Raw genomic sequence first — 14,942 nt, forward strand, 5'->3', positions numbered from 1 at the left:
AAATTCCCTGAATAACTTCTGGACTTCCTCAACAATCAAGCTCTTTCAATAACAGTTCAATTATTTAATTTCAGATTTCCCCTTATATTATTTCAACAAGAAGTTCCCTGAATAACTTTCTAGGCCCCATCAACAATCAAGTTTTTCCAATAATAGTTTAATTATCTAATTTGAGATTAATTGAGTTTGTAGCGTGAATGTTGATGTTGTGGACTTGTTGCTGATGATGTGTGAGCACACACGAAAGCATGCTCCTGTAAAATATTAATTTTTATTTAATTAAAGTGGATTTTTGAAACGTTTTAAGTCTATTTAATTTGAGATTGCCCCACATCCTATTTTCTCTCATTATTGCAAAACAAAAACTTCCCCCAATAACTTTTTAGACTCCTCCCTCAACAATCAAGCTCTTCCAATAATACTTCAATTATCTAATTTGAGATTCCCCCTCATTCTATTCCTCTTATTATTGTCAACAAAAAAATACCTGAATAACTTTCTAGAATCCCCCAGCGATGAAGCTCTTCCAATCATAGTTCGATTATTCAATTCCAGATTTTCTCTCATTAATAACAAATTTGAACTAATTTACGATTTTTTGAACAAAGTGATGCCATCGAATTTATAGTACCCAGTGACCAGTGACAGAATGGAATACCCTCGAGTGCTCAGTGATTATTATTTAGTTATTGCCAGTGAACGATCACAGAAATCAGTGAAAGCGCCATGATTTGCAGCGTGCATTTTGTGGTGTTTGCGTGCTTTTTCGGGAGTGTGATGCCTCAGGAGCATAACTGGAAAGTGATCAGTAAAACGAGGACTATTCAGACTAGACAAGGACCAGTTGAGGTGAGATTCGAATCATACTAATCTTCGATAAACTAGTTTTTCAAATTCAATTTAATCATATACATAATTATATAAAACTGAAATGGCACTCACTCACTGACTGACTTATTGACTCACTCATCGCAGGACTAAAAATCTACCGGACCAAAAACGTTCAAATTTGATAGGTATATTCAGTTGGCCCTTTAGAGGCGCACTAAGAACGGATTTGAAAAAAATTTCAAAGATACGCCCAAAATCTGTGATTTTCCAGCGTTTTTTGCGCTTTCTCAGCTTTATCGAGAACAAATGACCAGAATATGTTCAAATTTACTACAGATGCTCAGCTTGGGTGTAATAATGTTGTGTTAGAAGGAATTTGAAATAACGCCAAAGATACAACCAAAATTAGCGTTTTTTTGCGTTCTCTCAGTTATTCCATCAAGTAATAGACAGAAAATTTTCAAATTTGTTACAGAGGTTTAGCTAGGGTCTAAAAATGTTGTGATGAGGTGACTTTAATATTTCATCAAAGATACGCCCAAAATCAACGTTTTTCTCAGCTTTTCTGCGTTTTCTTAGTACTTTCTGAGAAAAGCATGCTCAAACGAAAAATACAGGCGAGTGAAGCGAGCCTGCTGACATCATTTTTTGACGATCCAGTCGCTGGTCCAGGGGGGGAAGCCCCCTGGCTAGATGAATATGGCGAGCAAAGCGAGTATAGTATATTCACCTCGTATCAATGTACCATTTCACTCGTTCGAATACAGAAGTACCAATTGGGTCCAGAGTTAATCTGGATATATGGGAACGTATCTCTTGGAAATGTTACTGTTCAGGAAACTTGAGAGAAGAACATTCTTGGGGCTGATTCTGTTGATCTCTCCCAGTCATATCTGAAAGATTAATTTGTGATTATTTTGATGAATGGAAGATATAAATGGATAAAAAAATATATATTTCTTTGTGAACTGGAAACAACAGTATTAGCTCTACTCACTGGGGGATAAAAATGTAGTTTTATTCGGTATACAATGAGTGACATCATTATGGAGAATCACGTATGCAACGTCTTAACCACATCTGGAGGTGGAGATTGAAATATTGATTCCAGCTTACGTTTGAGAGATGATTTATATAATTTTGCATATCTTTGTGATGCAATGTGGAAAAATCTGGTGTGGCGCACTCACACAACTTACCTTGCTCATTGAACTGTAAGCCCCATTCTTAAAGGAAGATAATTTAGGGGAATAACATAATGACGATTGGCAGCAACATATTTGAGACTACGATCAGACTACTGTATAATTTAATATGTGTACATATAATTGTTTTCAGAGTACTTTTTCCTTTGTGTAAATTGTGAAATTCGATGATATTCTTCAGAAGTCGTTAAAACAGCTGTTCTACAGATGAAATATCTCGACTATGTGTTCTTTTTATGAACTGCTCTACCTACCTACCTCATGCACGAGAAGGAGGTTACAAAGTCCATTTCTTAAGGATGGGCTGGACCCCCCATCAGTTTCCCAGAAAGGATACTAATGCCAGTTAATAGAGCTGATCAAAAACTATACGGGGTATGAATTTGAAAGGAATCGGACAAGTCATTTTTGAGAAAAACATGGTTTTCTAGTAATCATCCGCTATTTTTCTCAAGAATATTATGGAGCTCCTGCAATTTTCCCAGAAATAAGACTCATGTCAGTCGATAGGGCTTATAAATAGCTATCCATGGTATGAATTTGAAGAAAATCGTTATAGCCGTTTTCGAGAAAACCGTGAAAAACATGGTTTTTAGTGATTATCCACCATTTTTCTCAAGAATATTACGGAGCTCCCGCAATTTTCCTAGAAATGAGACCCATGTCAGTTGATAGGGCTTATAAATAGCTATCCATGGTATGAATTTGAAGAAAATCGTTAGAGCCGTTTTCGAGAAAACCGTGAAAAACATGGTTTTCTAGTAATTATCCGCCATTTTTCCGCCATCTGGAATGGAATTATATTAAATTTTTTATTGTCGAATCCTCATTGTATAAGGACCTTAAGTTTAAAATTTCAAGTCAATCGGTTTATTAGGAATGGAGTTATCGTGTTCACAGACATACACACATACACACACACACACACACACACACACAGACCATCACCCAAAAATCATGTTTTTGTACTCAGGGGACCTTGAAACGTATAGAGAACTTGAAATCAGGGTACCTTAATTTTTTTTGAAAAGCAATACTTTCCTTACCTATGGTGATAGGGCAAGGAAAGTTAAAATGAATTGATTCAATTTAGTTTAAATTAAAGCTAAGGATCATGATAGTGGAAAAATAAGGGAATGATTGACTCATATCAATATATCCCATGAACATAGGTGAAGAACAAAAATATTGTGTACATCAAGAAATTAGACTGATGAGTTTCCCTCAAAAAATTGTCAGCCGAGTAAAGAAATTGCCAAACAAATTGTTTTCATCAGCGACAAAAAGGTCTACTCATTGATCCTATTCATTGATTCATGATGAAGGACCATACTAAGCTGAGGATGATGCTACTATGTCTTTTGGACTTGTGCCTTTATCGATAGGATTTGGCCTATTATTTCATTTTTAGAAAATTATCACTTCTCAAAATAATTCACCTTGTGCTCCTCTTGTATCCAATCACTTGACTTTACGAGTTGATGCTATAGTCTCCAGAGATCTACATACACAAATCAATACATTTTTTGAAATTGGAATGAAATTTATTCTATACAAAAACAATAATACAGGGAAAAGCAGAAAGATACAAAAACATATCATTCTTATGAATAAGTTTTTACTTAAAGGTTACTAAAAGTATTATATTGTTTTTATACTCTTATGCATGTCACAAATTCAATAATATGAAAGAACTTATATTATAAAGAACATGTCACAAAAATCAATATGAGAGAACTCTAAAAAAAAATTGGAACATCAAGATTTGTGACCTTGTGGCAGGTCTTTGAATTTGATTCTCTGCTGCTCGAGTAGCTGAATTCGAACTTTCATTTGAGAGGAAAAGTGTAAAATCATTAAACTTGTAATGAGAACAAACCTAAAAACATGATTCATATCAGTGTGAAAAACTGACCGATCAAATTCATGTAGGCTATATAATTCATCATACAATAAATTTCGTGTGTTCATGAGTGAATCACATTTCAACCGATATGAGATAATTCTGATATTACTGATGTAAACCCACATGAATGGTCTCTCAACACATAACATGTCATAAAATGAAATTCCTCGCACTAAATCCATTCCAACAATTTTCATCCGATTAAATTCACAAAAACTTGTTGAAATCCTGTCGTTATCACATATTAAATACACGATTACAGTATGGAAATAATCGTTTTGATGCATAACTGAATATTCCAGCCGGATGAAATCAAAATTTGATTGAGTGGAACACTTCAGATTCCGTAATTTTGTAATATTCATGGATGATGAATGAGTTTTCAAGTGCAATTGAAATGTACTCGATTCGAGCAGACTCTGATAGATCTCCGATCATGATCATTCTATTCTGAACTGTAACAATACTTTTCAGTGAATATAGAATCAATAATATCCTGTAATTTACGATCTCCTGATGAAATAGTGTGGTTATTTTCTAGATGAATTCATATATAATAATTAGTTAATCAGTCATGTTGATAGCTGATTCGTAACAATACTTTTCAATGAATATAGAATCAATAATATCCTGTAATTTATGATCTCCTAATGAAATAGTGTGGCTATTTTCTAGATGAATTCATAATCATACATATTTATAGCTGATTCAGGAATGATTGAACTATTTTAGGTAATAATTTCAGTTGTTTGGCCAGTTTTTAATCTCTCTTGAATTTGAGAATGATTTTTCAGTCAATCAAATTTCGGTATTAAAAACTTTTTCATCTCCTAGTAAACACTGGCTTTCTATAGTATCGTACTCTACTCGCCTCTTTATATCATGACAATATTACTCATCATTATCAGAGATGATATAAGTGTGATAATATAGATTCTAATCCTCTATGCTACCCTCACTGCAATTTGAACTATTTATCTCCACTTTCCAATGCTTTCAATAGAACAGCTGACAGAAAATCAAGGAAGTTCTGTGAGCAAATTCTGCATAAAGCTAGGCGTACACCAGTTAGTCGAGAGAAGACAAGACATGATCAGACACGTTTATAACGTGATCAGACAGAATAGTCGAGAGAAGACAAGACATGATCAGACACGTTTATAACGTGATCAGACAGAATAGTCGAGAAAAGACAAGACATGATCAGACACGTTTATAACGTGATCAGACAAAATTTATAACACATACGGTAACACAAAAAAGAATAAAATCATACAAAGGAACCCTGTCCACACACAAACTCTGCCGTGGTATAGAACAGTCCAACCATTCATTCATAACAAGGAATTTCTCAAAGAATCTTATAGCTATCTATCTATTCAATCAGACAGTAACTAGTATTCACTAGTAGTCCGGTGATCAGTAGACCTTGCGCAGTTAAAAACCACAGCCTCCTCTAATACTGCCCATCAAGGTAAAGCTGCGTACACATATACGCGCCTCCAACCCGCACCGAGCACGCTCCGCCCTCGTACCACCCTCGTATCGCCCTCGTTCCTCCATCGCACCGCAGTCGCTCCGCCCCCGCTCTGCAGTCACACCGATCACGTTACGGGAGATGTTAGCTCTTCGCGCGTTCCCAGGTCGATCCACTCTTGCTCCCCGGTCGATCATCAATCGATCTGCTCGAGTGACGTTCGGTTGCGGAGCAGTGCGAAAGTCTGTAGGCACCTAAAATTATGTCCTTTCCAGACGTGTCGGCGAGATATCGGTGTGTAAACAACTAATGGCTGTTTGGGTTGTTGTATCGACAGTAATTTTGTTGTAAACAACTATGCTACTATCATCAAAAGCCTATGCTACTATCATCTAAAGCTTACCGAGTTGAAAGCACAAAAAAGTTGGGAGAAAATTAATAATATGCTACTTTGAGTTTTCAATTGCATGCCTCATTGCATGAAATTAACAATACACTCGATTTATAATGAATAATTTAAAAGTATGATTTTTACGATAATATCTACGTTCGAAGGAGACTCCTCTTCCTTTTGTATTATCCTTAAAATGCAGAATTTCAAAAAACCTTATGTATACGTCGACGCCAAATTCAAGAAGGAACATACCTGTCAAATTTCATGAGAATCTATTGCTGCGTTTCGATGTAAATGCGGAACATATAAACATATGAACAAAAGAGAAATGCAAAACCGTCGACTTGAATCTTGTACCTCACTTCGCTCGGTCAATTATTCATTCAATCACATTTATTCATCATTATTAATTATTATCCATTCATCCATACAATTACAAATCATACAGCAATATTATTTAATAAACTGTTAACTATAAGACAATTATTGTTCATTTTAAAGACTATTAAGGAAGATGTGCTCAAATCAAAAAATATGCAGAATTTTCAAAGAGTGACTAGACAAGTCGCTCAAAACTCAACCATAATTGTAAGAGTTGACATCACCCTATCCCGTAGAAGTATTTCATATTTGAGAAATAAGCTCTATAATAAAGTTCCAAGAGGATGGTTGATAAAGAAGCCTAAAATAAAAGAACTCCATACCTAGGCGAAACAAAAATTATTTTTATTCAATTAATGATTTGGTTTGATATTGATTAATGTTGTATGAATTTAAAATTCAGCTTTATGTATATCTTTAATTATTGTTATTTCTTAGAATGCAATATTGAGTTGGTCGAATGTTAATTATTGTAAGCCCATATTATAATATTTTATACATTAATATTAATGTAAAAGTGAATAAGATAATTGAGACTCCATGTCGGCGTACAAGTTTTCTTTTGCCGACGTGTAGCACAAAGTTGTTTTCCTTTTTGTTGTATTCTGTATTAATTTATATTTTTTTGTGCAATAAACGATTTGATTTGAAACAATCAACAATGAATAATCTTCAAATAATTCATCATTCAACTTGTAAAACACTGTCTCCATTGAATCTGTTGCAGGGCCTAGTGACACAATCCCCGTACAACAACAAACTACGCAACGTGGAGGTGTTCCTGGGTGTGCCGTACGCGGCGCCACCAGTCGGCAGCCACCGTTTCATGCCTCCGGGGTCACCGCCCACCTGGAAGACCACCCGACCGGCCGACCGGTTGCCACCGGTTTGTCCGCAGCGGCTGCCCGTGCATCAGGGTCGCCGTGTACCGGAGCGTGACCGGCAGATGCGACGGCTGATGCCCTACCTACGTCACGAGAACGAGGACTGTCTCTATCTCAACATCTATGCGCCGGCTAGGGGTGAGTCACCGAAAAAAAACCTCACTTTTTTCAACCTCCAATCAGATATTATAAGACTCAGACCAGCGGTAGGGAGGGGATTTTCACTGACCAGAACATTGTCATCCTCACCAAACGCCATTATTTTCAATCTTCAATGAGAAATTAGAAACAGACAAGACACAGACATGCCGTAGGGAGGTGATTTTCACTGACCTGAACAGCTTGTCCTCCCCAAATGAACGCCTTGTGATCAGTGCGGCCAGATCGTCAATTGTTGTCAAATTACGAATTGGTTTGGCAGGACCCTCAATTGTTTATATTGTGTATAAAATTATGATTAAAAAAATATTCTATGCTCCACGTCACTTCGTAGCTTGGGTTGACCGCGACCTCCTCACTATAAATTCTCCAAGTTAAGCACATGTCCTATTCTCTCAGTTGGGTTGGTTGTGCCCTTATCTTCAGCTCAATTTTTTTTTCAACGAACGAGCTTAACCGGAACAACCCTTAGTTTAATCCTAGGCATCGCTTGTGAACTACTGACTGGGTATATTTCATCTAAGCCATTTTATTAATAAAATTTGGCAACTTTGTATTATTTAATAAATATGAAGTTCATAGTGATAAAGATATGAGCTCCATATTGGTCTTGGAACAAGTCAAAGGAGAATTATACTGCAGTTTTTTTTTAAATATGAATACCGTACTTAAAAAGATATTTACAAGAAATATCATTCATTAGTGCTTTTCAAAACTGTAGGTTCTAATGCATTTTCTTTGGATATGATCTAAAACTAATTTGTAGTAGGCCTACATACAGTCTGTCTATTATCATAATATAATACTATTGTAGTCTATTTATTTTTATTCTCTTCTATTGTCATAAACTAGTCATCATAATTTTATGAGTAACTATGTAAGTTCTTGATATTAATTTATTTCAATTATTGATTAAAAATGAATGATTGAAATGAATTATGGAAATGCTCAGTTTTCATAGTATTGAAAATGTTAACATTGGATGAGGTGTTCAGTTCGTGACTATAGAATTGAGAAACCAGAAAGACTCTCCAAGTAATTACGTACCGTTCCATAAACATTCTAGAACGTTCGTTCTGGTGAAAATCACAGGAGCCAATCAGAACAGTGATAATTCTAGCAGCTCGCTTGACGTTTCCCATCAACAAGTTTCTGTCATTGGTTGCTAGGGAAACAGAGTGTTCTTGGCTTGGAACGTTCACAGAAATCGTTCACGTTTCAAATATGCTGGCAACAATCAACTCATTGGGCCCGTTCTGTGTACATTGAATGTGGTAAATTGTCCGATTCACAATTTACCAAGTAAAAAGTTCCACGTTCCATGGGAGGAATTTTGACAGATTCTGTTCCAGAAACCTGTTCCAGTTCCAACTTTCTGCCCCACAGTCGAAGTGTGGTAGATTGTCCGACCTGGAACAGTTCCAATTATCTGAGCTCGCATTGGTCGACAATAAATTGTAGTCTGCTTGCTTCTCTGCGCATGCGCTGATAGTTTGTTTACCATAGCATAGAATACATAACCAACAATATGATGTTTGATAACCATTCGGATTCAGAAAATTTGAGAGTAATAGAATAAAAGAATTTTACACTTTTCTAGATTGTAGGTTTGTAAAACAGCCTTTCTTCATTTGTTTACCATAGCATAGAATATATAACCAACAATATGATGTTTGATAACCATTCATTGAATGAATTTTTCTCGATAGAAAATTTGAGAGTAATAGAATAAAAGGAATTTACACTTTTCTAGATTGTAGGTTTGTAAAACAGCCTTGTTCATTTGTTTACCATAGCGTAGAAATATAACCAACAATATGATGTTTGATAACCATTCATTAAATGAATTTTTCTCGATAGGAAATTTGAGAGTAATAGAATAAACGGAATTTACACTTTTCTAGATTGTAGGTTTGTGAAACAGCCTTTCTTCATTTGTTTACCATAGCGTAGAAAACATAACCAACAATATGATGTTTGATAACCATTCATTAAATGAATTTTTCTCGATAGGAAATTTGAGAGTAATAGAATAAAAGGAATTTACACTTTTCTAGATTGTAGGTTTGTGAAACAGCCTTTCTTCATTTGTTTACCATAGCGTAGAAAACATAACCAACAATATGATGTTTGATAACCATTCATTAAATGAATTTTTCTCGATAGAAAATTTGAGAGTAATAGAATAAACGGAATTTACACTTTTCTAGATTGTAGGTTTGTGAAACAGCCTTTCTTCATTTGTTTACCATAGCGTAGAAAACATAACCAACAATATGATGTTTGATAACCATTCATTAAATGAATTTTTCTCGATAGGAAATTTGAGAGTAATAGAATAAACGGAATTTACACTTTTCTAGATTGTAGGTTTGTGAAACAGCCTTTCTTCATTTGTTTACCATAGCGTAGAAAACATAACCAACAATATGATGTTTGATAACCATTCATTAAATGAATTTTTCTCGATAGGAAATTTGAGAGTAATAGAATAAACGGAATTTACACTTTTCTAGATTGTAGGTTTGTGAAACAGCCTTTCTTCATTTGTTTACCATAGCGTAGAAAACATAACCAACAATATGATGTTGATAACCATTCATTAAATGAATTTTTCTCGATAGGAAATTTGAGAGTAATAGAATAAACGGAATTTACACTTTTCTAGATTGTAGTTTGTGAAACAGCCTTTCTTCATTTGTTTACCATAGCGTAGAAAACATAACCAACAATATGATGTTGATAACCATTCATTAAATGAATTTTTCTCGATAGGAAATTTGAGAGTAATAGAATAAACGGAATTTACACTTTTCTAGATTGTAGTTTGTGAAACAGCCTTTCTTCATTTGTTTACCATAGCGTAGAAAACATAACCAACAATATGATGTTTGATAACCATTCATTAAATGAATTTTTCTCGATAGGAAATTTGAGAGTAATAGAATAAACGGAATTTACACTTTTCTAGATTGTAGGTTTGTGAAACAGCCTTTCTTCATTTGTTTACCATAGCGTAGAAAACATAACCAACAATATGATGTTTGATAACCATTCATTAATGAATTTTTCTCGATAGGAATTTGAGAGTAATAGAATAAACGGAATTTACACTTTTCTAGATTGTAGGTTTGTGAAACAGCTTTCTTCATTTGTTTACCATAGCGTAGAAACATAACCAACAATATGATGTTTGATAACCATTCATTAAATGAATTTTTCTCGATAGGAATTTGAGAGTAATAGAATAAACGGAATTTACACTTTTCTAGATTGTAGGTTTGTGAAACAGCCTTTCTTCATTTGTTTACCATAGCGTAGAAAACATAACCAACAATATGATGTTTGATAACCATTCATTAAATGAATTTTTCTCGATAGGAAATTTGAGAGTAATAGAATAAACGGAATTTACACTTTTCTAGATTGTAGGTTTGTGAAACAGCCTTTCTTCATTTGTTTACCATAGCGTAGAAAACATAACCAACAATATGATTTTGATACCATTCATTAATGAATTTTTCTCGATAGGAAATTTGAGAGTAATAGAATAAACGGAATTTACACTTTTCTAGATTGTAGGTTTGTGAAACAGCCTTTCTTCATTTGTTTACCATAGCGTAGAAAACATAACCAACAATATGATGTTGATAACCATTCATTAAATGAATTTTTCTCGATAGGAAATTTGAGAGTAATAGAATAAACGGAATTTACACTTTTCTAGATTGTAGGTTTGTGAAACAGCCTTTATTCATTTGTTTACCATAGCGTAGAAAACATAACCAACAATATGATGTTTGATAACCATTCATTAAATGAATTTTTCTCGATAGGAAATTTGAGAGTAATAGAATAAACGGAATTTACACTTTTCTAGATTGTAGGTTTGTGAAACAGCCTTTCTTCATTTGTTTACCATAGCGTAGAAAACATAACCAACAATATGATGTTTGATAACCATTCATTAAATGAATTTTTCTCGATAGGAAATTTGAGAGTAATAGAATAAAAGAAATCTACACTTTTCTAGACGGTAGGTTTGTAAAACAGCCTTTCTTGATTCACGCAGCTAGTAAACGACACATTTTAGTAATCAACTTTATATGTGCGCGCCAAAAGCTTGAACCATCGATTTTGAAATGGCGTTCCATGGGAAATTTTTGCACTAGTTACGTGATGGAACAATTTACGATTGGAACTGGAACAATTTACTGTACACAGAACGTACACATTGTTTAACTTCATTCAATGAATCGATGCTTTATATTTGTATGCTCAAACGAAAACCGAAACATTTTTATTATTTGATATTGAAGCTTCAAATTCAAATGGAAACATACAGATCACTAATGACCGGTTGCACAAAAGCCGATTAAATTTTGAACCTGATTAATTTCACGTGAACGAATCAGAGAAGACCATTTTAAAAAGATGGAATAATAGGAATAAAATTAAACGAGCTTTTGTGCAAACGGCGCTAAGAATTATAGAATATTATTATGTACATTTGCAGTTAGGGCCCTGTTGGGGAGAAAGAAGATGATGGCTTCGAACAAGGAGCATTACAAATAAGGTTAGCAGTGTGACAATTAGCATTGGGTTGGGAAGACATTACTTCCTGCAACAGCTAGAGGCTCAAACTCGCATCACAAATGTTGTAAGCCCTCTCAACTTGTGGATTGCGGTTATTGTGTCTCCTAAGCCAGTCTGCTCCTTCGTCTCGTTTTCTTCATTCCTCCTTATCATTCTCCTTCTTCTTCTTCTAATTCTTCTTCCTTCTTTTTCTTCTCCTTATCCTACTTCTTGTTTTCTCTCCCATCAGTCCCCATTTTCAATCTCCTCTCAATCTCTCATTCTCCTACTCCTTTCCCCCCTCAATCGCCCATTCTCTTCCGCCACCTCTTTCTCCTCTAACTCCACATCCTCCCCCTCCTCCATCTCCATAATAACCACCTCCCTTTACCTCTCTTCTTCTCTACCTTTCTTTCTTCGTTCCTCCCTATCGCAACCCATTCATTCGCACTTCTTATCCTCCTCCTCCTCCTCCTCCTTCTTCTCTCCTTATCCCTTCTTATTCCCTTTTTCTTTTTCGTCATGTTTTCCTTTCATCAGTCTTCTTCCTCAATGCTCTCTGAATCCACCTTTCTCATCACAAATACCCATTTTCTCCCTCCACCTCTTCTTCCTCCTCCTCCTTCACGTCCCCCTCCTCTTCCTTTTACTCCTCCTTCTCTTTCTTCTCATCCTCCTCCAACTTCTTCATCACTCCCTCCTCATTCTACTACTCTTCATCACCACCTATATTCTTCCTTCTCCTTTTAGCCAAACTCTTCCTCCATCAAAACCTCCTTTTGATGAACAGCCTCTCCTCTGAACTGAACATCCTCTTTCCTTTTTTGCCCTTCTCCTTTTTCTCCTACATCTACTTCCCTCACCATTCATTGGTACCTTCTCATCATCTGTTTCTTTTCCTCATTATCTTCACTCATCCATCTGCTCTTCATATCCTACTCCAACAATATGATGTTTGATAACCATTCATTAAATGAATTTTTCTCGATAGGAAATTTGAGAGTAATAGAATAAACGGAATTTACACTTTTCTAGATTGTAGGTTTGTGAAACAGCCTTTCTTCATTTGTTTACCATAGCGTAGAAAACATAACCAACAATATGATGTTTGATAACCATTCATTAAATGAATTTTTCTCGATAGGAAATTTGAGAGTAATAGAATAAAAGAAATCTACACTTTTCTAGACGGTAGGTTTGTAAAACAGCCTTTCTTGATTCACGCAGCTAGTAAACGACACATTTCGTAATCACTTTATATGTGCGCGCCAAAAGCTTGAACCATCGATTTTGAAATGGCGTTCCATGGGAAATTTTTGCACTAGTTACGTGATGAAACAATTTACGATTGGAACTGGAACAATTTACTGTACACAGAACGTACACATTGTTTAACTTCATTCAATGAATATATGCTTTATATTCGTATGCTCAAACGAAAACCGAAACATTTTTATTATTTGATATTGAAGCTTCAAATTCAAATGGAAACATACAGATCACTAATGACCGGTTGCACAAAAGCCGATTAAATTTTGAACCTGATTAATTTCACGTGAACCAATCAGAGAAGACCATTTTAAAAAGATGGAATATCAGGAATAAAATTAAACGAGCTTTTGTGCAAACGGCGCTAAGGATTATAGAATATTATTATGTACATTTGCAGTTAGGGCCCTGTTGGGGAGAAAAAGATGATGGCTTCGAACAAGGAGCATTACAAATAATGTTAGCAGTGTGACAATTAGCATTGGTTTGGGAAGACATTACTTCCTGCAACAGCTAGAGGCTCAAACTCGCATCACAAATGTTGTAAGCCCTCTCAACTTGTGGATTGCGGTTATTGTGTCTCCTAAGCCAGTCTGCTCCTTCGTCTCGTTTTCTTCATTCCTCCTTATCATTCTCCTTCTTCTTCTTCTAATTCTTCTTCCTTCTTTTTCTTCTTCTTATCCTACTTCTTGTTTTCTCTCCTATCAGTCCCCATTTTCAATCTCCTCTCAATCTCTCATTCTCCTACTCCTTTCCCCCCTCAATCGCCCATTCTCTTCCGCCACCTCTTTCTCCTCTAACTCCACATCCTCCTCCTCCTCCATCTCCATAATAACCACCTCCCTTTACCTTTCTTCTTCTCTACCTTTCTTTCTTCGTTCCTCCCTATCGCAACCCATTCATTCGCACTTCTTATCCTCCTCCTCCTTCTTCTCTCCTTATCCCTTCTTATTCCCTTTTTCTTTTACGTCATGTTTTCATTTCATCAGTCTTCTTCCTCAATGCTCTCTGAATCCACCTTTCTCATCACAAATACCCATTTTCTCCCTCCACCTCTTCTTCCTCCTCCTCCTTCACGTCCCCCTCCTCTTCCTTTTACTCATCCTTCTCTTTCTTCTCATCCTCCTCCAACTTCTTCATCACTTCCTCCTCATTCTACTACTCTTCATCACCACCTATATTCTTCCTTCTCCTTTTAGCCAAACTCTTCCTCCATCAAAACCTCCTTTTGATGAACAGCCTCTCCTCTGAACTGAACATCCTCTTTCCTTTTTTGCCCTTCTCCTTTTTCTCCTACATCTACTCCCCTCACCATTCATTGGTACCTTCTCATCATCTGTTTCTTTTCCTCATTATCTTCACTCATCCATCTGCTCTTCATATCCTACTCCGTCTCCTCCGCCTCCTCCTCTTTCTTCTTTTTCATTTTCTCCACCTCCCCACTTCGGGTTATTCAATCGTTCTCAATCTCCCCACTCCTCCCCCAATTATCTAATTTTCTTCCTTTTCCACCAAAATCTTCAACTCCTTCATTATCACAACCTCATCTCCTTACCTTTCTTCAACTCCTACTCCTTCTCCTTCCCTTCACCCTCTCTAATCCCCTTTCTTCTCCTTATCTTACTTCTTCTACTCCACCACCACCCTTATTCCTTCCGCTACTCTTCTCTACATACTCTTCCTCCAAGTAATCTCCCAGCAACCAATCCCTTTTCATTCTCCACCACAACATTTACTTCTCCTTTGTCCTCCACCTCCTCCTCTCCACCACTACCCGCTGCTCCTCTTCCTTTTCCCTCTTCGTCTCCTCCCTCTCCTCCTATTTGGTAGAGAGTTAATGGAAAGGATATTTTTAATATTC

The 14,942-nt window shown here is 35.8% G+C and overlaps 1 protein-coding gene across 1 annotated transcript in view; it reads left to right on the forward strand.

Annotated features, from left to right (window-relative positions):
• The window catches only part of LOC111043338, a 134,118-nt gene that overhangs the window by 3,745 nt on the left and 115,431 nt on the right, over positions 1-14,942 (forward strand). Inside the window, 2 exon segments of the mRNA XM_039440400.1 lie at positions 556-849; positions 6,922-7,216. Coding sequence (XP_039296334.1) covers positions 727-849; positions 6,922-7,216 — 418 coding nt within the window. The 5' untranslated portion in view covers positions 556-726.

This window comes from Nilaparvata lugens, chromosome 13 (assembly GCF_014356525.2).
Source record: "Nilaparvata lugens isolate BPH chromosome 13, ASM1435652v1, whole genome shotgun sequence".
NCBI lineage: Eukaryota > Metazoa > Arthropoda > Insecta > Hemiptera > Delphacidae > Nilaparvata > Nilaparvata lugens.